The 24341-nt window shown below is 45.7% G+C and overlaps 1 protein-coding gene across 2 annotated transcripts; it reads right to left on the minus strand.

Annotated features, from left to right (window-relative positions):
• Positions 1-455: 455 nt before the first annotated feature.
• On the minus strand, positions 456-15578 carry ACAA1 (acetyl-CoA acyltransferase 1). Of its 2 annotated transcripts, none has more exons than XM_053409510.1 (12): positions 15322-15578; positions 14354-14447; positions 14073-14130; positions 12551-12630; positions 11639-11681; positions 8640-8738; positions 7779-7859; positions 5247-5437; positions 3833-4012; positions 3177-3232; positions 1809-1954; positions 456-1004 (listed from the first exon to the last, which is right to left on the minus strand). In XM_053409510.1, exons 1-12 carry the CDS (start codon positions 15508-15510, stop codon positions 929-931), a joined length of 1293 nt encoding a protein of 430 aa, XP_053265485.1. In that variant the 5' UTR covers positions 15511-15578; the 3' UTR covers positions 456-928. The 2 variants fall into 2 exon arrangements, with proteins under 2 accessions (XP_053265485.1, XP_053265486.1); XM_053409511.1 differs by having other exon boundaries at positions 15496-15525.
• Between the last annotated feature and the right edge of the window lie 8763 nt (positions 15579-24341).

Consider the following 24341-nt stretch of genomic DNA (forward strand, 5'->3'; position numbering starts at 1 on the left):
CAGGACTAGAAAACAGTAGTTATTAGAAAACTTTATTATTTAGTTGCTATTGAAGGCTCAGGTTCTGACACTAGGTGTCTCGCAAAGGCAGCCATACTGAGGTTTTCATTAATGAAATTTAATTAGTTGGTTAAAATCCTTAATGATCAGTGTAAACTTCTGACCTGGCATAAATATTGGCAGGAATGTTTTAGGAGTTACAGAGGTACCTCATGTTACATACGCTTCAGGTTGAAGACTCTGCTAACCCAGAAATAGTGCTTCAGGATGACAACAGAAATCGTGCTCCGGCAGTGCGGCAACAGCAGGAGGCCCCATTAGCTAAAGTGGTGCTTCAGGTTAAGAACGGACCTCCAGAACAAATTAAGTACTTAACCTGAGGTACCACTGTATTAGCATATTGGAGGGGGGGCACTTGGAGCCACCAAAAGTAAGCTTTTGAACTCTAATTATTAAGTCACGTTCCCTAAGCAAAGCAAAACCACAGCCCTCCTCTGTTTCAACAGTGCTATATCAACCTGTACCTTTTATCAGTCAGTCCTAAGAGGACCTCTACTGACTGACGCTTGTGTCGCAGAGTTAGGCTGGCTAAATGAAGAAGCCAGTGCTACTGGAGCTTGCTCCCAAATACACGATTAGTCCCTTTAGGCAGAATTCCCCTCATGAATGGGTACTCAACTTGTTCTGCCCCACAGGTCAAGATTTAGGACACTGAGTCCCATCCTGCCTACCCAAAGCCTCTCTTGTCATGCCATCCCTGTGCAAGATTTAGCTGGAAGGCTGCAAAGAGGGACGACTGAACTAGAGTGCTGTGGCGTGTATCCCACCTGCAGGCTACATCCTGAGCATCTTTTCATTGGACCGATTAATGAATCATTTGAGGGGAGGTGCTGGAAACTTCCAGCCATTAAGCAGGCCAGAGTTCTGTTCACTTTCCAGGGTACTCGAACACCGCGGCTGCTCCCATCCCTGTTCCAATGCACATGGAGACCACGCCATATCCTCTGAAAGAAGGACACAAGTTAGTGCCTAACTCTGTTTGCATTCTCTAGTTTCATCTGACATGGTTTTAGAAACCGACTACTTTTGAATTCATACACTGGTTCATGGTCACACAGGTCAGAATTTGCAATACAGACTAAAACCAGCTAACTCTTCTGCCCTACGTGACAACTGGAATAAGTGGCACAACGGCAGCTGAATGCAGTTCCCGCCACCTGAGATACTTCAGCCCAGTATTCCTAAACTGTGTGATGCAAGAGCTAGATTTATTCAGAAGTACTCACCCCAGAGGCTGCCTGATGTGCCTCTGTGTGATTTACTGCTTGGACATAAAGCAGTGTATGAGAGAAAACGAGAGCATGCACATCTTGGCTATCCAAAGATTGGGGGAAGTTGCTTTCAAAATCATTGAGTTACTGAGATTTGGGGAGGGAGAGAGAAATAGGTGTTCACTGCAGTGAACACCTAACAGTACACTTGGATTGCAAGTTTAAGGAGAAGTGGCAGGGACCAATCAAAAAGTCTGCCCCAAAAGGCACTAACACCAACAGCTCAACAAACTGTTGAATTATTGCCACATGCAATAACAAAGTCCTTTGATGTGGCTTACATTTCTTCCTGCCAGTTAGAACTTGTGTAAGAAAGCTTTGAGATACTTGTAACTCCTGAACAAGTTTCTCCAGTTGGGAAACCACCTGCGCAACCTTCTCCAGGACTAGGGGCATAAAAAAGTATGTCTTTCTTTAGCAACATGCAGCATCAATACATACTTCAAAGTTAATTAATGCAGGTAACTCCACACTTACCTCTTCCCCCTACGCTTCAGCTCGTTGAGCAGAGTGACCACCTGCCGCGCCCCAGTGCAGCCCAGAGGGTGCCCCAAAGCAATGGCCCCACCAAGGGGATTGACCTTCTCCATGGGGATGCCAAGCTTCTCCACGCAGTAGACAGCCTGCAGAAACACCACAGTCAGTGTTACCTCCAATTAGCCAGGGGTCTCAACATCTGAATCTCCCACCTTAGACTTCTTAAGGAGATTCAACATTTTAAAGCAACCAAATAGAGTTATGCAAGTCACCTGTTCCTGTTTTCTCCATCTGCATGTAATGAAGCAAGCTAGGTGAACATTAGAATTACCTGAATAAAGGCATGACCAAGGAATATGAGTACCCCCACTGTATGCACTAGATTTCTACTACTCACACATTATAAATGTCGAAGCGTTGGGAGGGATGTGCAGGGAGTGGTGAGGAAGGGACACACTACCCTGTTCCTCCAGCCCAACTAGCAGAAGCATCCCTGGAATGGCAAAAATAAATGCAGTTCCAAGAAGTACCCAACCTAGAGGACCTGCTGCTACTAAGCCACTCCACAAAACAGAAAGCTGGGGGAAGGGGAATGTGGGTCCTGTCCACCTCCTCCTTTCATTTGCCAAGTGAACACCGCAGGGAATGGTATTCTACTTCTTGCAAGTCCTGGTGCAAATTAACAATATTAAAAGCGGGGAGCATGTTTAATTGGAAGCAGGATGTTCAGTTCCCAATGCTGAGGGTGGACCTTCAATTAAAACTCTGACGGCAGCAAAGAGCTCTTGCGTGAAACCTATTCTTGCACCCTCATCACAGTGCCGCTGCTGCCTCTGCCACTTGCAGTGCCCTGAAAGGGGTTCCATGGGGAAGGGTGGAAGAATTGCAGCAGCACTGCGCCAACTGGTTTCACACAGCACTGATACGCCACTGCTTAAAGCCCCGTAGTCCACTTCAAGCCAAATTGGTTGGGTAAGATCAAGGGAGACTATGGCAGGGGATGTTACAAGGAACGAATAACCTGATAAAGGATATGCACACACATTTTCAGTGTGTAGAATGGGGCATACAGGAACTATTACGTGTGGGCCTGGGGGACTGGACACCCATTATCCAGGGGTCACAAGAACCTTAAATGCGGTCTACTTCATCATTGCGACTAGAAAGCCCTTATTTTTTGGCATTTTTCATCTATCCAAGAGGCTTTTAATACACAAGCATTGCAAGCGAAGTGAGAAGCCCTTTTGCTTTCACCTAAGCCCATCACCTCCGCAAAAAACCCTAAATCCATCTGGTCCCAATACAGAGAAAAGGGCTTCTCTCTACCCCACCCTAAAAATGAAGTGCAACAAAATGGGCAAATCTCACCTGACTAGCAAAGGCCTCGTTGATTTCAAATATGTCAATATCTTTCACAGTCAAACCTGCAGGTTAGAGAGAGAGAAGATGCCAAAGTAAGCCTTTCCAGTTAATATTCGTAACACCGCTGTTGCAATTCATTGTGAAATTAGCCTGCTCCACCCTTTCAGTGTTTGACTCATCCCCCCAAAAGATATGGGAGGGAAATATGGGGTGGGAGAGAGAGAGAGAGAATATGAACTTGGGCAGAAAGAGGGAGAAATATCTGAAGTGTGTGTGCAAGGGTTACGAGATGCTTGTGTGTCCGTGGTTTATTTGTGTGAGGCGTGTGCACGAGAGCGAGTGAAGTACAGTCACCTTCTGTATTTTTCCTGCTACTGGTAAATTCTCCCTGTTACTAGGTATCAGTGGCATCACAGTTTGTGTTGATGAAATTAATATTTGTGATCCCCACCAGCAGGACATAGAGTACTTCCTACTGTAAGCCTCAGGTTTTCTGGGTGGGGGGGTGGACAGCGGCAAAGGCCATACCCTCTCCATTTTGTTTATCATGCCACGCTCCACGGCAGCCCTTCTGCGACTGGTGCCCACAGCACTTACTCAAAATCCAAAATGTGCCCATTGGTCCCAAAAGGCTGGCATCCCCTGGCCCGAGGTTAACTTACCAGCCTTTTCCAACGCCACCGGAATAGCATAGGCTGGTCCTATGCCCATGACATCAGGTGGAACGCCAACTATTGCACACGACCTCAGCACCCCGAGGATGGGAAGGCCCAGCTGGGACGCTCTGGAACGTCTGGCCAGGAGAACCGCAGCAGCGCCGTCACTAACTTGGCTGGAATTACCTGTGGCGAGAGATTTCACGCGCCAGGGCAAGGTTTCAGCATTGTGAGGCAGGTTTAGTTACACAGAATGCCGGCAAGCCCAGCACAAACCTGTTAGTTATGACATAACTCTACCAAAGGGGGGGGGGGGAGATTCAGACTATGTCTGTCCCCAGTCATTTGCAGGCCTAAGTTAATGTGGTCACAGGAGCTTCTGTTGCCTGTAGTGGTGATCTTTGACACAGAAATCCAGCAACATCAGGATTCGTTTGCAGCTACTGTGACCAGTGCTGCTGGCAGCTATTCAGAGAAGGACTAACCAACAGCCTTCAGAGAGGATCAATATACAGCTTACTTTTTTTTCTTACTTTTTTTTGCTGGCCTCCAAATGTGGGAATCATAGAATCTGATACAGGTAGGTAGCTGTGTTGGTCTGCCGTAGTCAAAACAAAATAAAATTCCTTCCAGTAGCACCTTAGAGACCAACTAAGTTTGTTATTGGAAAACTTAGTTGGTCTCTAAAGTGCTACTGGAAGGAATTTTTTTATTTTGTATAGAATCTGATACTGATTGAGAATTGCATTGGCTGTAAAACTCTGCAATGTTCAGGAATTGTTGCCTATGCCTTCCCATCTAATATATTGCTATTTCTTTCTCACAACCCCGCTTCAAACATGCACACAAACTTCCACCATTAATAACAAGTTTAAGAGCAATTTTATCTGTTTCCTTAAACGTAATAAAAGAAACGACCTAGTCCAGATTATGGGTGGAAAGGTGCCTTATACCAGGTCAGATGATCTGCCCACAAAACCCAGTATTGTCTGACTGGCAGTGGCCTTTCCTATTAAATGGAGATGCTTGGGTCTCCAGCTGTTTTGAGCTACAATTCCCATCATCCCTGACCACTGGTCCGGCCAACTAGGGATGATGGGAGTTGTAGCCCCAAAACAGCTGGAAACCCAAGTTTGGGAATCCCTGCTCTAGAGTGTAAATTATGCATTCCACCACTGAGCTATGGCAAGTCACCACTGGCTTCATTATTTCAAACTGGTTTTTCTTCCTTTGCTGTTAACAGCACTTTGCATCTTGCAGCTACTAAGCATTACGTAAATAAAAGCCAAACCAATGAGACTGAACTGTCACGTTTCACTGACGTGCGTAACTGCAAATAGAGAAGACGCCTTGGCACAAGTTACAAATGCCTCCAGTTGCTTCATCTCCTGTTAATTCGGCCTCTGCTCCTGGTACTTACCAGCAGTCGTGGTGCCATTGTCCTTGAAGGCCGGTTTTAGCTTCGCCAACCCCTCCAGCGTGGTGCTTGGCCTGACCCCTTCATCTTGGAGCACAGTGATCGTCTTCTCTTGGCCCTGGTCATCCGTGAAGGTGGTGGTGACCGGGACAATCTCATCTTTAAACCACCCCATCTGCTGGGCTCGAGCTGCTCTGAAAGCACAAATGTACTTTTTTGCACATGTTTCAGAACATTGCTGTGCACTAAGCACAGGGTGACGCCACAAAATAAGAGTGGGTGTTCCTAAAGCTGTATGAAAGACATTTAAATGTCGTCACCTATGTTAGCACAGGAAGGGAGCGGAAGGAGTTGTCCATGCTTGCTATAAGAGGAGCCCAAGCAATGTTTGCAGCTCTGGGACCCCTTCCATTTGAATGCAAGGTTTCTGTTCATTTCAGTGGTGTTTTGTGAGGATCTTTATGTGTGACTGAGGTAGATCTGACTTTACAACAACACTCTATTCCTAGTCTCAAACGTTGGCACTTGAGATGCTAAACTATGGCAATTTATTAGATGATCCTTGACCATTCGAGCCTGCACAGGTTCCACAAAGCTCTTCCATCCGACAGGATGACAAACACAAACCTAAGACAAACACAAACAGGTCTACAAACTTTTACAGCCCTACAATTGCAGCAAAAACTGATCCGTTAAGATTACTGCCTTCCGTGTTCTGCATACAAGCAAAAACTAGCACCATAGCATCTGCTCATGCCAGGCAAAATACAAAACATTTGTATTCCTAGGCAGAACTGAAAGACTTCAATTACCGTATTTTTCGCACTATAGGACGCACTTTTTCCCCTCCAAAAATGAAGGGGAAATGTGTGTGCGTCTTTCGCTGAAGCCTGGAGAGAGCTTCAGGAGAGCCCCACGGCCAGCCCCACAAGCTCGGGGGACAGCGAGGAGGCGGAACGCCGCCATCCCACTGTCCCCCGACTTGGTTAGAAGGCTAGCGGGGGGGGGGGGAGAAGCCTGCTCCTCCCCGTCGCCAGCCCCGCAAACTCGGGGGACAGCGGGAGAGGCGCAGCGTGCCATCCCGCTGTCTCCCGACATGGTTTGGAGGCTCGCGGAGGGCTTCCTCCTCCCCCAGCCCCGCAAGCTCCCAGAGCGATGCCAAAGCTGCGCGCAGCCTTGGCATGGCTCTGGGTCCCGTTCTGGGGGAGGGGGAAGCTCGGGCTTCCCCCGCCCCAGCCCCGCGCCTGGGGGGGAGAAATAAAAAAATTTTCCTTTATCCCCCCCCCCCCCAAATCTAGGTGAGTCCTATGGACCAGTGCGTCCTATAGTGCGAAAAATACGGTAAGTGGCTCAAAGGCACAGTCAGATTGAGCTGCAGAACCCAAGCAACAATATCTTACATTTGGAGAATAGGTGCACTGCATTCCTGTGCCTGCAGTGCAAGCAGCACCGCATGAATCAAGCCAGCTAAGCCACACAATGTTTGACACACACCAGAAAAGGCCATAGATCAGCAACAAAGCCCAGGTCCCTACCAAGTCCTTGGGACAGTTGGAAAAGAGCTATGCTTGAAGCCCGAGAGAGCCAGATTCAGTGTAGCTATTACTGAGCTGGCAGGACCAATGGAATGAATTGGTGCGAATGCAGTTTCTGGAGTTCCTACCAGAACACAAGTTAAACTGAGGCGAAAGGGCTGAGACATTATTTCCCCTCTATGCATATCAGGACCAGCCCCCCGGGCACAAGCAAGCAAGAGGGAGGGTGTAAATGCACTGCTATGATTGGTGGTGCCATCGCAGTTGCAGGGAGAAAGGCTTGAACCTTGAATTCCCTGGGAGGAAGGCCAAGTTCTAAAGGGCATTTGGCTTGGAAGCGACTTCCCCAACTATGCACTAGGCACACAACCAACAAGCAAAGTCCCTGCTGGGAGCCACTATGTTATATCACCAGGCAGGAAGGCAACCTGGATAGATAAACCACTGAACCAAACAGGTCATTTCACAGGAATGACACAGCATGATTTAATGCTGTATTAGCCAAAACATAATAAGAATAATAATTTATTACTTATACCCCGCCCATCTGGGTGGGTTTCCCTAGCCACATAGTATAGTCATACCTTGGTTTTCGAACAGCTTAGCTCTCGAACATTTTGGCTCCCAAACGCCGCAAACCCGGAAGTAAGTGGTTCCAGTTTGTGAACGATTTTTGGAAGCCGAACGTCCGACGGGGCTTCCACAGCTTCCAATAGGCTGCAGGAGCTCCCTGCAGCCAATCAGAAGCCACACATTGGTTTCTGAACATTTTGGAAGTTGAATGGACTTCCGGAACGGATTCTGTTTGACGTCCAAGGTACGACTGTACTAAAAAATGCTGGATTCAATAAGCTGCTCTGGGATGCTGGTGTTTGCATAGACACAGGGGAACCGTAAGCAGTGGCTGTGGCAAGCAGGACACAGAAAGCAGGCAGCTTCTAAGTGGGAAAGAGCCAAGGTCCGTTTCTTTGGGGGCTGGAGGAGAAAAGCAACCACTTACTTTTGCTGAGAAGCCAAGGCAAAGGCATCTTGCTTTTTCCGGGTGACGTTAAACCTTTCGGCTACATTCTCTGAGGTTATTCTGAAAAACAAGATTAGTTATCAGGTGGGTTAATCCACTGGTTCAGAGCATATCTGTCTCTCTAAGGAAAGTGAAGGAACAGTGGAACCAATGTGACTTTCAAAAGAACCAGGGGGTCCAGAATCATGCATGCTCAGGATCTGCCACCCCAAGAATCACAACTTTCATTATTAAAAAAGCAAGCTTCCAGTTCATAGACTAAGCTTATAAATATGTGAGCAATGCCCAATGAAAAACATCAAAAGAAGTGGGGAGGGAAAATAGACCAACTGGCTGAAGAGGACTTATTTATTAAACACTTTTATAGTACTCCTTCCTGTAACAAAGTGACCTCAAAGCAGTTTGCATAAAGCATTGAATACAATACAAATTCTTAAATTACAAGTAAAAATCACAGCAATAAAATAATAATAGCCAACAGCACAATAGCAAAAAGAGAGAAGAACTGGAGTAGCCTAAACATAGTTGCCAAAATGTTGGGAAAATACCAACCATGCCTTTGCTTTCTTTAAACAACTTACTCCAATGGCAAGCAGATACAAAACAGATGAGTTTACTCAACTTATTATACAAAATGCATAACTTCCATGCAAACTTTGACTTTTTATTGGTGTGTGTACACAAGTTGCTGTTACATTTGCTGTATGCCTTTTACTTGCCTCTAGCATCATTCATCAGCTTTACCAGAAACCTGACAATGAACAATTTCTCAGAAACTCACATAGAAAGTAGCATCAAGAAAGCCCCCCTAAAACCATAAAAAGAGATAAAAACGCCTACCCCATTGGGATAAGACAATCTCTGGCGTTGCTGTTGTCCATCATACGAGAACTGACGTCCCCAGGATTGCCGACAGTACGCAGAGACATGCTTTCCACTCTGGAGGGAGAACAGAGAAATAGAAATACTTTTGCAAACCTCACTTGTTTGAAGGAACCATATAGGGATCAGGAAAAGAGACAAGTACCTAACTGTTTTCATAGGAACACTAAACAAGAATTAAATAAAGAGAGCACATAACCAAAATATAAACTCACTGCCTATATATATTTTGCCTGTTGGACCATCTGGAAAAATCACTTGAAGCAGCAATCTTATACCCACTTAAAAGGTAAAGGGACCCCTGACCATTAGGTCCAGTCATGACCGACTCTGGGGTTGTGGCGCTCATCTCGCTTTATTGGCCGAGGGAGCCGGCATACAGCTTCTGGGTCATGTGGCCAGCATGACTAAGCCGCTTCTGGTGAACCAGAGCAGCGCACGGAAATGCCGTTTACCTTCCCGCCAGAGCAGTACCTATTTATCTACTTGCACTTTGATGTGCTTTTGAATTACTACTAGGTTGGCAGGAGTATACCCACTTACCAGAGAGTAAACCCCACTGAACTCAACTGGACTACTTCCAGGTAGACATGTATAAGATGCTACTTCTCCACTCTAACGGTATCAATCTCTGTCAGCCTTCCTTGGAGTAGTGCCCTGTAAACATTTTGGACTATAACTCATAACATCCCTGACTCATTAAACGTGTTTGCTGGACCCAATGAGAGCCAAAGTCCAAAACATTAGGGGAGCAACCTGATTGAAGAAAGCTGTCCTGTGCTATCAGGTCAGAACTCTGAAAAAGACTGCGACGCCTCAGTTATATTTATATTAACTCTGAAGGATCCTATTGAAATCATTTTCAAGCAACAGTGTGTTGAAGGATAGCATTAAAGATCTTAGGTGCCTTCAGATCTTACTCTGTACCAGCTGGAGTACAGACTGTTTAGCAAGAGAAGCTGTGCATGTCACCATACCCTGATTTTATGACAGCCATCAGCCCAAAGTCTTAGAAGTCAGACTGAATAGTCCATGGCTCAAGGCTGGTTGCCAAACAGCCTCCACAAAACTAATAAGCCACCCGATGAAGCCATGGAATTAACAAAGAGCAGGTTTTTAACGTCTGCAGTGTCAGTTTTCAGCCCCAGACCAGAAGATACCAAAAGGTTTACAGCTCACAAGAATCAACTACCACTTTTTATCTGTAAGGGCAGCATATCTGCCAAGTCAACAGTTCTGAAATCTGTACAGATGCAAGAGCAGTTCCTGGCTACACTTTAAACTCTTGATAGCATTAAACAACAGATCAATGTTGCCAGGCAGGCCGGTAGGTTAGCTACAGCAATTCTCTACATAGTTTTTTAAAGTGGGTTTAGCAAGTCTTTCCCGGAGAAGTCAATACAAAGCCACTCAAAAGTGGCAACACTTGGCCTGCATTGCTCAACAGGAACTGAAGGTCAGAGTGCTCGGTTTCGGAATCCCAGATCAGCCTGTCCTACATTTTTCTGGCCTAGCATTTGCAAGCTATGCTTTCGCAACACATGTCATTGCAAAATTAAGACCAAGCTACGAAGCCTAGATTATAACAAGGGTGTGATCCTAAGCAGTATAAAGCTGAAACGTGTACACATCCTCCTACAGGAATGGCTTTTATGCTATAATCAGGAAATTGTGTGTGGCAGCACTTGGACCGCCAAAGAAAGCAAGCAGCCCACTTTCAAAAGGCCCTGCGAAACTAGACTGAAAACTGAGTCTGAAGAATGACCTCAACCAGCAAGCTCAGGACTAGGAGGCCTACACACTAGGTCTGAATACCACCCACTTGATCACCCCAACACTTATTTTCAGAGAGTAAAACCTAAGAAGCTCGAGTACAGCGCTTCATGGGTTCATCTCTTACACTAGCATAAGGGCCATTTTGACCCTGTAACAACCAGTCATCCTGTGAGGCCTGCCGTTTCACAGAAGTGGAACTGAAGAAGAGAGTTATTTGCCAAAGACCTCTTAGGGGTTTACAGCTGAAGTAGAAGTTTAAGCCAAGCCCAAGCCCCACAATGAAGCTGCACCACCCTGCCTTCATAAAACCAACTTTAACACTAAATGTTTTAGAATATTCATGGTGCACAATAGAGATGCACTCAGTTCAAGAGCACGCAAGTTTACTGCAGTCTGACTTAAATGGTTTTTTACAGAGGTTGTAAAACCACGTGGACTTAAAACGTCTGCCTGTTACTGCTAAAAAACTTCAGCCACACCAAATGTGGAATGAATGGAGGCTGGAAGGATACACAGATCCCTCGAGCTTTCTGGAAGAGCCTCTCTGTAGGCTACCATTGTGGGACTGTTTGAACAGGTAGTCATATAAATAATGGGAGAGGAAAGAGGTGCTGCAAGTTGGCTGTCTCATAGACTACTACCAGTAGCCACATGACTTGGAAGATGACACAGACTCATTATCCCTGCTATGAACTGCCATAGGTACTTGAGAGGCAATGAGTAGCAACTTGTGCTCTACAGCACCCTGGAAAAACCTAGGACTTAATCCTACGAACAGGATTAGCAGACGGAACATATCTGTGCTACTGACTATCCTACTGATTTTCATAAGACACACGTAACACCTATAAGGCGTTATCACAAGTTTCAATGGGGAAGAATGTCAATTGGATTAAGTAGAACCGCCCTAAGTAAATTATAAATCAAATTAAAGTCGAAGTTGCATCAGAACCCACAAGTTTCCATAATGGATTCGGGTGTTTTATTCTAGTGCAAACATTGCTTCGCCATTGCTAGCATGAAACACGGAGGGTGTGTTTACATTCCTAAAATGCCAGAATGAAAAAAGATCCCCCTTCTGTACCGGCTGCCTGACTCGATAAAATACTATATGATCTGTGAAGAGAGCGTGACTGAGGTTACAGACAAGCAAGGGATGTTCGTGAAAAGACTCGTCTTACCCACAGGCCAAGCCCATGTCATAAGCTCCATTTCTGATGCCACCTACAAATAAAATAAGCAATAATTTAAGATCAACCTTGGTGAGCCCCCCTCTCGCCAATATTGCACAGATAGAGGAGATTACATATTCTGGGAACTAACACACTTCACTTATTCTCCAACCTGGTTAATGTTATTAAGAATTTACAAATCTCAGTAAAGTTGATTCCTTTAGCTGCTAACTACAAGGAGCCTTGTTTTTATGGTATATATTTTTGTGTTTGTATTCTAAACTGCCCTGTGATCCTTGGCTGAAGGGCAGTATAGAAATGTAAGAAATAATAATAATGAACACACCCAGATCTTCATGGAAAGAAACTTATTCGTCCAGGAATCTAGCAACAGGAGTCAATATACAAACTGCACAGGAAGTTCAGCTCCAGGACTTTAAGTCTTCACATGCCAAGCTGACACTTGCTTTGATCAGGACTTTCAAAAGCACTAAGACTAACCAGGCCTCTGAAAAGCCACAAGTGCAGAATTTTGAGGCAAGCTCCGTATGTGCTACAATATACACATTCCTGAGAATCTGGGGGCGTGTCTTAAGTTCTTAAATGTGAAATTGTATTTGAAAGTGTGCATGCAATGCCTGCAAAAAACATTTGTGGGGGAAGGAGACAACTTCTCTATCCTGTATTGCTACCCGTGCCTCTCCTCCCAGCCTCAATATATTCCTTTATACACATCAATCACATTACACCACACATCCAGACTCTGCAAAACTTAAAACTATTGATCAAAGATACAAAGTAGGAAAATTCCATGCTTAACAGGAACACCATATCAGAATTACTGAAATGCAGAATTTACTTTGAATGCAGAATTTTCATGAGCTTTTTGCCATGAAGCCCAGTTGTCAGCCCCTTTCTTACCAGCTATATTGATCAGAGCCTGCAACCCAGATGAGCACTGCCTGTTAACACATGATATTGGTACAGTCTCTGGAATGCCACTGAAACAAGACACAAGCAAGATGATTCATTAGCACAGAAACAAAGTTGGAAGCCCATCTCAGAGATGTCAATTTAGAGGGATGGAGTCATTCTTTTGAGGGTCTATTTATGCTGAGAGTAAGATAATGCAAAATACATAAGATATTCCAGCCACTTAAAACTCCTTAGTCGCACTGAAGATAGCAGGACTAAGGATCTGGTGTAGTTTTGGGGATTACAGTCTATACATTATAGTTCAAGAAAGCTGACATAGTAAATCAGACTATTGGACCATCTAGCTTTGGGTCGTCTATGCCAGATGTGTAGAACCTTTAGCCTTCCAGATGTTGCTGAAATACAATTCCCACCATCCCTGGCCATCACCCATGCTTACTGGCATTTATGGGACTTATTGTTCAGTGACACCTGGAGGGCCAAATGCTCCCCACATCTGATGGGCAGCAGATTTTCAGGGTGACAGGTGTCTTTTCCTGCCCTATCTGGAGATATGTAGGACTGAGCCTCTGGCATGCAATGCACATGGTCTGCTGCTGAACTCTTTCTCAAACTGTGCTACAATTGAAAGACTCAAAGCCCCTATACTGATCCACCACAAACTGACTTGGGGAGGTGGGAAATTTAGCATAGCAAACCAGCTTGCAGAATGTGACTCTGACTTAATCACCATGTCCTGACTGAACCAATTTGCAAAGTATTTTCCAAAATATTACCGAACGCCTTTCTGCACACATGCACAATTCTTGTATCCTAGTGATGTGTTGTATTTTAATGTACTGTTGTTTGCTGCCCTGGAAACCTCTGCACTGAAGGGCGAGTTACAAACTTAACCACAATGCATAAGCTTTCATCAAGACCAGGAGCAAAAAAACTGTGATGGAGACACAGGACAGTAAGAGCCACATTAACAGACTGTGAGGTGCCAGAAGAGATGCTTGTTGTCACTTTTTATGAGTAAGCACTCAATTATCTGTAAGTGAAAAGCCGTCTAATCATATATTTCTTTCTAAAGCGCAACCCCTGTTTCATAGCCCAACCTCCTAAAGACAGGTGAAGTACACATTATAGGCCTCACCTGTGGTGGGGGGGGTGGCAGAACAGAGAGCAGCACTTCCCTAAACCACTTTTCCTTGGCCTCTTTTAAGCCAGCTTGGAATTACTTAAATTACTAACACTTGTTCCTTAGCCAGTGGAGTGACTATCAAGTTTCATCTCACCCAGTATTCCTCCTCCCCTGCCTTGCTATTTTCCTCTTGGTGTGTGGAGAACCTGAGCTAGTTATCACCACACCTCCTATCTGCCCCACAATGCATGGCAAAGTTCACAAAAGTAGGACAAACCAGCAATACTCCTTCTGCACTCTCAAACATTAGCCAAAGCTGGCAGCCCCAATCTCTATCCTGTTTCTTATCTGGTATCAAGAGTGTTAAATAGCAAAGTTCACCTTAGAAATTGTCCAATCCTCGCCACTAAAGCTCCAGCTCCAGGTTGAAGAACATTTCCTAGGTGCAAAGAGATTAATCTGCTTTTGTTATCTGCAGTTCAGATGCCATCTCCAGATTTATTTTTTAAGAAGGCACAATTCAGCATTTAAGAAGATGACAGCCCATTTCCCAGACAGAAAGTCTCAATCATTCCATAGCACAAGGTTAGCAAATTTACAGTTACAACTGGGGCAGAAACAGAAATATGTACAGCGATGCAACTTCAAAATAAATTACTCACCTACACAGATATCTCCCAGCTTCTCAGGGCTTAGATTTAGGTCTTTAAGGACAGCTGTCATGACCGCAGCAAGAAGTTCATCAGGTGTAGTTTCCTAGTTGGGGAAGAAACAGAAAACTGTTCTCTTGCATGTTTCCCACACTAAGGGCTTTGCTATGTAACTATGTACTTAAACCTTTATTCTTTTTAAAAAATTACTTTTCGTAGCATTGAATTCATTCGGCATCTGTCAAATTGCTAATTTTTGCCACTTTTGAGTTTACTGGCATGTCGTGTACTTTGCACACTTGTATTTCCAATGCTCTGTATTCTGTTGTTTGGGCATAGTTCGTTGTGGAAAAGCAGCATATAAGTACACTAAATCTGTCAAATGTTTATTTATATCCCACCTGCACCCCTGGACCAGGGCTTGCAACAAATTAATCTGTAATCTGTTGGGTAGCTTAATAAAGAGAGAGGCAGTCAAGAAACCACTTCGGACACTGTGTTTGCTCTGGGAGTTAGGTCACTTTTGCTGGGATAGCTCAGTCATTAAGAGTGTGAGACACTTAACCTTAGGGCTGTGGGTTCGAGCCCCATACTGGAGAAAAAAGGGTTGGACTAGATGACCCTCGTGGCCCCTTCTACCTCTACAATTCTATTTCTCTCTTTTTCACACACCCCTCCCAATCTCCTTTTCCCAGCCACAAAAAGTAGTTTATGCCTATCATGTCTGATCTAGTTGAGGTTCCTGCATTGCAGGGGGTTGGACTAGATGACCCTGCCACCTCTATTTTATGCTAAGATAAAAGGCAAAAAAACTAAAAGCACATAAAAAGGTAATTGTTTTTGAAATAATAACTTTTAATTAATGAACTGAACTGTAAACGATTAAAAAAAAGCTTATGGAAATGCAGAGAGCATCGCCTCAGCCGCCCCCACCTGCGCCTCCCTCTCCGCCCGCCACACCTGCTCGCTTCGCCCATTACCTTGAAGCCGCCCCTCTTGGCCTTGGCGATGGGCGTCCTCCGCCCGTGGACCACCACCACATCCTCCGGGGCCGCCGCCGTCGAGAGGGCGGCCCCAGAGTAGCCCAGGCAGGGGGTGGGCCGCAACGAGGCAGGCCGGCCGCCCCCGGCCCCGGACAGGTGCCCAATAACCACCTGCAGCCGCTGCATCCTCCTCCGCTCTGCGCCGCCCCTCGACTGGGCAGGTGAGGCAGCCCCGGAGAGCCACGCCCCCCCTGCGCGCTGCATGCCGGGAGGCGCCTCGCTCCTCCCCTCAGCTGGGAGGGCAAGATGAGAAGCAGAGAACGCCACGCCCCCCTGCGCACTGCATGCCGGGAGGCGCCTCGCTCCTCCTCTGAGGCAGTCCCGCGGAGCCACGCCCCCTGCGCGCTGCATGCCGGGAGGCGCCTCGCTCCTCCCCTCAGCTGGCAGGGCAAGATGAGAAGCAGAGAACGCCACGCCCCCTGCGCGCACTGCATGCCGGGAGGCGCCTCGCTCCTCCCCTTAGCTGGGAGGGCAAGATGAGAAGCCGAGAACGCCACGCCCCCTGCGCGCACTGCATGCCGGGAGGCGCCTCGCTCCTTCCCTCTGCTGGGGGGGCAGGTGAGAGAGGCAGAGATGCCACGCCCCCCCCGCGCGCGTACTGCATGCCGGGAGGAGCCTCGCGGCTTCCCAATCACCCGCCGGTTCTGGGCGCCATCTTGCCATAGGCAGCGAGAGAGCAGCGCTATAGAAGTAGGAAAACCTCAAGAGTCGCGCAGGGACCTGAAGCGGGAATCAACCTCTCAATCTACGTCTCTGAAGGCAGAATCGGGAGCTTGACAGATTGGAGGACTGGGCTAAAGTTAACCTAATGAGTTTCAGTAGGGGCGGATGCAAGGGTCAGGGAGAATCAGATGCACAAATATAGGATGGGTGACATCTGGCATGCGCAGTACATGTGAAAAGGATCTACGGGTCTTGGTGGACTACAAGCTTAACATAAATCAACAGTGTGATGCAGCAGCAAAAAAAACCCCTAATGCTATTTGTGAGTGCATCAACAGAAGTATAGTGTCCAGATCAAGGGAAGTCATAGTACCACTCTATTCTGCCTTGCTCAGACCACACCTTTAAAAAGGATGTTGACAAGCTGGAATGTGTGCAGATGAGCAAAATGATCAAGCGTCTGGAAACCAAGCCTTACAGGGAACTGTTGAAGGATCTGGGTATGTTTTGCCTGGAAAAGAGGCGACTGAGAGGAGCTATGAGAACCATTTTCAAATATCTCAAGTGCTGTCACATGGAAGATGGAGCAAGCTTACTTCCTCCTGCTCTGTAGGGTAGGACTCGAACCAATGGCTTCAAGTTGCAAGAAAGGAGATTCCGACTAAACATTTGGAAAAGCTTTCTGACAGTAAGAGCTGATTGACAGTGGAACAGACTCCCACAAGAGATGGTGGACTCTCCTTCCTTGGAGGTTTTTAAGCAGAGGTTGGGTGGCCATCTGTCATTGGATGCTTTAGCTGAGTATATCCTGCATTTCAGGGGTTTGGACTGGATGATCCTCAGAGTCCATTTGGCTCTGTGTAGAAAACATCTGACCTACAGTAACCCTTTGCGTTCCATGGTTTTCAGCCTCCCACTGCTTGCATCCAGAATGTATATTGTGTGTAGACCTCTGTGGACTTGTGGATAACCTGCTATGTGTCTTGACAAATTGAACTCCAGTCTACAAAGGCTTATACATACCACAGAAAACTTCCAGAAGGGCAGCTGTGTTAGTCTGCTGCAGCAAAAGCAACGGAGACTATTGTTGTTATGTACAGGGGGATACTGTAGATAGTTATGCAAATGAAGGATAGAAAGTGACGTTCAGTGATTGGATAGTTTTAGAAAGTTGTTACAGTAACGTGGTACTGGAGCTCTATATAAGCAGGCTGACTGAGCCCTTCAGTTCTGTCCTGGCCTGTGAATAAACAAGAGCTGTTTGAAGAATCGCTGTGTCATCTGATATGTTCACCCACAACTTAACAATTGTGGTACCTTAACAGCTAACACATTTAGTGTGATTTTGTTGAGATTCCTGCATTGCAAAGGGTTGGACTAGATGACTCTGGGGTCCCTCTGAACTCTGAAGAATTTGGAGCAAATGATTCAGCAGAGGAAACACAGCCCAGAATAACTAAGGAGATAGTACAAGAATACTTGGCTAGTTTAGATGTATTCAGGTCTCCAGGGCCAGATGAACTGCATCCAAGAGTATTAAAAGAACTGGCAGATGTGATCTCAGAACCACTGGCAGTCATCTTTGAGAATTCCTGGAGAACAGGCGAAGTCCCAGCAGACTGGAGGAGGGCAAATGTTGTCCCTATTTTCAAAAAGGGGGAAAGAGAGGACCCAAATAATTACTGCCCAGTCAGTCTGACATCAATACCAGGGAAGATTCTGGAGCAGATCATTAAGCAAACAGTCTGTGAGCACCTAGAAATGAATGCTGTGATCACCAATAGTCAGCATGGATTTCTGAAAAATAAGTCATGTCAGACTAAGCTGATCTCGTTTTTTGACAGAATTACAAGCCTGGTAGATGAAGGGAACGCGGTGGATGTAGCCTACCTTGATTTCAGCAAGGCATTTGACAAGGTACCCCATGATATTCTTGTAAAGAAGCTGGTAAAATGCGGTCTTGACTATGCTACCACTCAGTGGATTTGTAACTGGCTGACTGACCGAACCCAAAGGGTGCTCATCAATGGTTCCTCTTCATCCTGGAGAAGAGTGACTAGTGGGGTGCCACAGGGTTCTGTCTTGGGCCCGGTCTTATTCAACATCTTTATCAATGACTTGGATGATGGACTCAAGGGCATCCTGATCAAATTTGCAGATGACACCAAACTGGGAGGGGTGGCTAACACCCCAGAGGACAGGATCACACTTCAAAACGACCTTGACAGATTGGAGAACTGGGCCAAAACAAACAAGATGAATTTTAACAGGGAGAAATGTAAAGTATTGCACTTGGGCAAAAAAAATGAGAGGCACAAATACAAGATGGGTGACACCTGGCTTGAGAGCACTACATGTGAAAAGGATCTAGGAGTCTTGGTTGACCACAAACTTGACATGAGCCAACAGTGTGACGCGGCAGCTAAAAAAGCCAATGCAATTCTGGGCTGCATCAATAGGAGTATAGCATCTAGATCAAGGGAAGTAATAGTGCCACTGTATTCTGCTCTGGTCAGACCTCACCTGGAGTACTGTGTCCAGTTCTGGGCGCCACAGTTCAAGAAGGACACTGACAAACTGGAACGTGTCCAGAGGAGGGCAACCAAAATGGTCAAAGGCCTGGAAACGATGCCTTATGAGGAACGGCTAAGGGAGCTGGGCTTGTTTAGCCTGGAGAAGAGGAGGTTAAGGGGTGATATGATAGCCATGTTCAAATATATAAAAGGATGTCACATAGAGGAGGGAGAAAGGTTGTTTTCTGCTGCTCCAGAGAAGCGGACACGGAGCAATGGATCCAAACTGCAGGAAAGAAGATTCCCCCTAAACATTAGGAAGAACTTCCTGACAGTAAGAGCTGTTTGACAGTGGAATTTGCTGCCAAGGAGTGTGGTGGAGTCTCCTTCTTTGGAGGTCTTTAAGCAGAGGCTTGACAACCATATGTCAGGAGTGCTCTGATGGTGTTTCCTGCTTGGCAGGGGGTTGGACTCGATGGCCCTTGTGGTCTATTCCAACTCTATGATTCTATGATTAGATTCATCATAGCACAAGCTTAAATAGGCTACAGTCAGCTTCATCAGACACATTGTGCTTATGCCGTAATATATTTGTTAGTGTTTGCTTAAGGTGCCACAGAGTCTTTAGGGTTGTTTTTTTAAAATAAATATTTAAGGGACCACGGTCATTCTTCCTGAAAGAAATTCTCACAGGCTATCATGACCACACACATAAAAGACCACAAGCTACTGATCTGACAGTCAGTGCATCATCCAAGAATGTCAACTGGCAGACTTGAAACACCAAACACCTACAGCCTTTGCTGGTATAAAGGGGTATCTTTGTTATATACTGAAGTTCTCACCCTGGGCCAGCAGGGGGATACTGTAGATAGTTATGCAAATAAGGGATCGAAAGTGACGTTCAGTGATTGGATAGTTTTAGAAAGTTGTTACAGTTACATTGTACTGGAGCTCTATAAAAGCAGGCTGACTGAATAGTTCAGTTCTGTTCTGGCCTGTGAATAAACAAGAGCTGTTTGAAGAATCACTGTGTCGTCTGATATGTTCACCCACAACTTAACAATATTTATGTTCCTTACTAAATAAATAAAATTAAGCATCTCCGCTCTGATTTTCCCAAGTGTGGGTGAAAAGATATGATCAGACGTGTGATGCTTTTCCAGAATGAAACATTTCACCAGACTGCAATCAGTGTGTTTCTTATTCCCTCCCGTATTTAAAAAAAATCAGAAATCTGCCCTCCTGTTACCACAAAATTTAAAAATATTTTATTTCATGCATTTGGGGAGGGAGAGAAGATAACAGCATTTACAGCATTTAACAAAGTACATTCAACAATGTGCCCCACATGCCAAAACAGCAGTGTCTCTTTTTTCTTCCTCTCAACAAATCCTTCTAGAACTAATAATTTACAATATTTAAAATCATCCATACCATGTAGAGTATGAACATATCTCGAGGATAAAGCGCTTTAACAGTGGTATTTATACTATGATAAAGGTTTGCAAAGTGGGCAGTTTTACAACCAGGATTCAGCACGCAGGCCATGCCTCGTTCACGCTACAGTTTGGCAGTGTGTGGTGCCCCATTGCTTTGTGGGACAATGTGACCCTTCTTATGTGCAAACGGATCTGGATGCGATGGGATCTTTTGAACTGGGATCCACCTGTTGAGTGCATGAACAGCGCAAAGGGGATATTGGCATTCTGCAAGCTAATTTCTCTTCAAGTGCTTGAGACCCTTTAAAAGCCTCTTCCTCCCCTTAGCTCAAATGCAAACAAATGGAAATGGATGGATACTTCATTTTTTCCTCAACTTGAGTCCAAAAATTAACCTGATAACTGTCTCACTCGTCCAGTTTTCAACTCTGAAGTTCGAGAACACTTGTTTCTAGAAATGAGTGCACATCCCTATATTGCATATCCGTATATTACATTAAACTGCACGAGCAGTCGTGTTCTGAAAGGCATTCGTTCACATTTCAAGCTTCAGAACTGAATACATTGTTTTCACTTTTAATTAAACCTCATTCCTAACAGGCTTTAATATTCCCCCGCTCCTCACAAAATAATGGGTAAGATTCCGTGTTAGTCATACTGCAGACCCACTGAAGTCAATGGAACTAAGCAATCACAAGTTAAGTTGGATTTCACCCAGTACAATTCTTTATAGGTGTCTGAGAGGAAGCCATCTTGCTCTGGTTATGTGGCAGCTGGGGTGGGGAATATCAGGCCAAATGCGGCCCCCGGGCTACTCAGGTCTGGCCCTCGGAACTCTCTGTTATGCCTCTTGCTTGTCTGGATAGTAGAGAGGGCGGGTGTGTGTGTTGTGTAGAGAAACTAACCTAATATATAACGTACAAAATAAAATTTATGCTCCGCTCACTTTTGCCTGTGGCCCCCGTTGCTGCTGCCATGTGGCCCTTGGAAGGTTTCCCAGGAGGGAATGTGGCCCTGAGGCTCACAAAAAGGTCCACCAGCCCTGTATTCTAGCCTCAGAACATAAAGGAGGCACTTCTGTACCCAAAGCTATTGGTTTCCCTATGCACCATGTGGACAAGATAAAAAAGAACCCCATAACTTGTCTCTTACTATCTATTTTTGTGGGGGTGAGAGGGGGAGCGAGAGCACTCATTTTGCAAAGTAAGAGAGTCACAGCCTCAGCAGTAGCTGGGCAGCAATATAATTATAATAATGCACCAAGAAAGATCCTGAGCGTGGCCTGTAGTGGAAAGTCTGGTGGCTTTTCCTTTTGGGTGCAGTAAGACACTAAATGGTCCCTTCTAACTGTTAGATCTGTGAGTATGTCTATATTGTGAATTTAAACAACTTTCAATATGGGTTCACCACCCCCACCCCCCGCCCTGGCTGCAGTAGCCTAGAAAGTGTAGTTGTGTGGACAATTAAGGATCTGTAATTTTAGGCTTCCCAGATATGCAAAACCGCCATTACCCCAACTCCTTGGCAGGAAGGTGCAACTGTTAATCCAGTTTCACACCAGCTTCAAAGATCTGCTTGAGGGCTGGATCTGTAAAGTTAGATATACAGTTTTGCTCCTAACCCTTTTTTTCCTGTGCAAGGACAGACAACAAACAACAACACCACAATCTATCTACATGATGATATAGTCTTTGGGATGAGATTGCAGTGCTTTCAAAAGCAGCGTCCCCACGATACACCTGGAACTTACCTCCTGATAGGCTATGTGCCTTTTGAACGAATCAAACAATTTGCTTCCCACCTCCCCTGCCTCAAACTTCTGTCTTGTTCCCCTTTGTGAACCTGAATCGCTGCAAGAGATTTTGACAATGAGGAAGCGAAGGTACTTCACAACTCTATGCATATGAGGAAGAAGGACTTCACAACTCTATGCATATAAACACGGAAGAGGAAAGGGTGACATCAGTATATCGGTGACAAAGGCTGTGTATGCTGTGGCAGGAGCCGCCGAAATAAGCAGGGTTGATCAATGCACCAACTGGGGTAAAGTCCTGTGTCATGAAATCCAGGTCAGCTCAGTGAAGACCATAAAGAAAAGAATTACCGTATTTTTTTGCTCTATAAGACTCACTTTCTCCCTCCTAAAAAGTAAGGGGAAATGTGTGTGCGTCTTATGGAGCGAATGCAGGCTGCGCAGCTATCACAGAAGCCGGAACAGCAAGAGGGATTGCTGCTTTCACTGCGCAGCGATCCCTCTTGCTGTTCTGGCTTCTGAGATTCAGAATATTTTTTTTCTTGTTCTCCTCCTCCAAAAACTAGGTGCGTCTTGTGGTCTGGTGCGTCTTATAGAGCGAAAAATACGGTAGATTCCGCAAATGTGGAACAAGAAAAAACTGCCTGGTGAGCAAATGGCTCTGTCAGAATCAGAGATGGAAAACCTGTGGCCCTCCGGAGACTGTTGGACTCCGAATCCCATCATCTCCGACCAGGTTCACGTGGGGAGATGGGGAGTCCAAGCGCAAGTGGAGAGTCACGGGTTCCCATTCTCTGATTCAGAGCATCCGATATTCTGGCTCAACACTCCTTCAACTCATTTTAACCCTTGGATCTGCTCACACTTTTCAGAGGGCGAACCGAAGGCAAGAAGCAAGGCTAAGAAACTTTTGGTAAAATGAGCCACGTTTGGGTTCTCTGCCCTTCTTCATCCTTGGATAAGCAATCTCTTACACAGGAAGACGGTTGTTTTTGTTTGGTGCTTGGAGTTCACAGTGCGACAGAGCCCTCAGTATCCAATGAATGACTCAAAATAAGGGTTGTTATGACCGACAGAGCCTAGCATTTGATGCTGGTGTAGACGGGTCGGTTCCTCGCGGTATCAACCCCGAGATACCAACCTCTGATTTTCCTGTGTGTGCGAATAAGGCCTTCGACACCATCTCGTGAAACTTGTGAACAGATCTTTTGGAAAGTAGGTCATGTTACAGCCCTGCCCAGGCAAAGCCTCTCTGCCTTTTGACATTTTCATCCTTTAGTAGTAACATTTCCCCCAGCACTCCCTGCGGAGCGAGAATGAAATCCAGATGGCAAGGGGTTAGAACTAGCAATCTGCAATCAAATTCTTCAGGGCAAGTGTTAATATATGAAGGGGGGGAAGCAATTGGGGAATCACGTCCCTTACAAAATGAAGACAGAAATTCGAATGAGAACTGACATACATACAGCGTCTGAGTGAACCTTCTCAAATCAAGAAAAGACCGTTCTTTTCATGGACTTGTCTATTTTACCAGCTTACTGCAATTCCACTGCCTAGTTGAAACCGATTTTTGGAGTAGTACAGATGATAAATAAATGAGTGGAACGCAATCACGCCCTCAGCCAGAGCTGGCTGAATTCCACTTAGATTCAAACACACTGTGTAATCCAAAACAACTGATATCTGGCACAAAATTTGGCATCCAGACAATCTCTGCTTGTTTTAGTTTTTATGGCTGTAGAGGTGATCCAGAAAACGTGTGCCTTTGCCTAGTGAAATTTTAGGTGCTCAAAGGCACAGCCAGAATGTGGGGATGGGGAGGAGCAGGGCTCCAGCGTCACGCGCAGAACTCCTCGTATTTCTACTGTGGGCAGCAGAAGACATCATGTAAACAAAGCAAAACATATGCAAAGAACACACATTTGCTTAAAATGCACAACTGACTTAGGCCACACAATACAGATTACACTTTGGAACACAATCTGATTTTTTTGATTTTTTTTGTGTGTGGGGTGAGGAGATACTAAAAAAAAACATAGCCATGGGATCTGCTGTTATTTGCCATGTTTCCAAAGGATTGCTAAACTGGCACTGAGCAACGTCTGTGCCTGGCTGGCGGGACATCCTCTTGCAACCACTACTGAATATGATAACATCCACTTGCAGGCTGCTAAACAGTCTTTCCTTATCAAGGTCCCTACCATTTTAATGCTCCTTAGCATGTACAGTGGTACCTCTGGATATGAACGGGATCCGTTCCGGAGCCCCGTTCGCATCTAGAAGCAAACCTAACTAGCGACGGCATGTCTGCGCACGCGCACGTCGCTTTTCGGCGCTTCTGCGCATGCGCGTGACGTCATTTTGAGCGTCTGCGCATGCGCAAGCGGCAAAACCCGGAAGTAACGCGCTCCATTACTTCCGGGTTGCCGCGGAGCGCAACTCGAACGCGCTCAACCCGAAGCGCATTCAACCCGAGGTATGACTGTATATTCCCCTAAGCAATGCCTTTGGTGAAAAGTAGGGTTGTCACCCAAATTAATCTTAGTTCAATTCTTCATAGGGGTTTAGTTGATTAGCCAACTAAAC

The sequence above is a fragment of the Podarcis raffonei genome, chromosome 12 (assembly GCF_027172205.1).
Source record: "Podarcis raffonei isolate rPodRaf1 chromosome 12, rPodRaf1.pri, whole genome shotgun sequence".
Taxonomy (NCBI): domain Eukaryota; kingdom Metazoa; phylum Chordata; class Lepidosauria; order Squamata; family Lacertidae; genus Podarcis; species Podarcis raffonei.

Excerpts from the sequence above, each read along its gene's own strand:
- ACAA1 (XM_053409510.1), bottom strand. The coding sequence starts at position 15,510 with ATGCAGCGGCTGCAGGTGGTTATTGGGCACCTGTCCGGGGCCGGGGGC. Across the intron at positions 8,739-11,638 it reads GACATGGGCTTGGCCTGTGG|AGTGGAAAGCATGTCTCTGC; the intron begins GTAAGACGAGTC and ends TTCTCCCTCCAG. Across the intron at positions 5,438-7,778 it reads GCCTTGGCTTCTCAGCAAAA|AGCAGCTCGAGCCCAGCAGA; the intron begins GTAAGTGGTTGC and ends TTGTGCTTTCAG.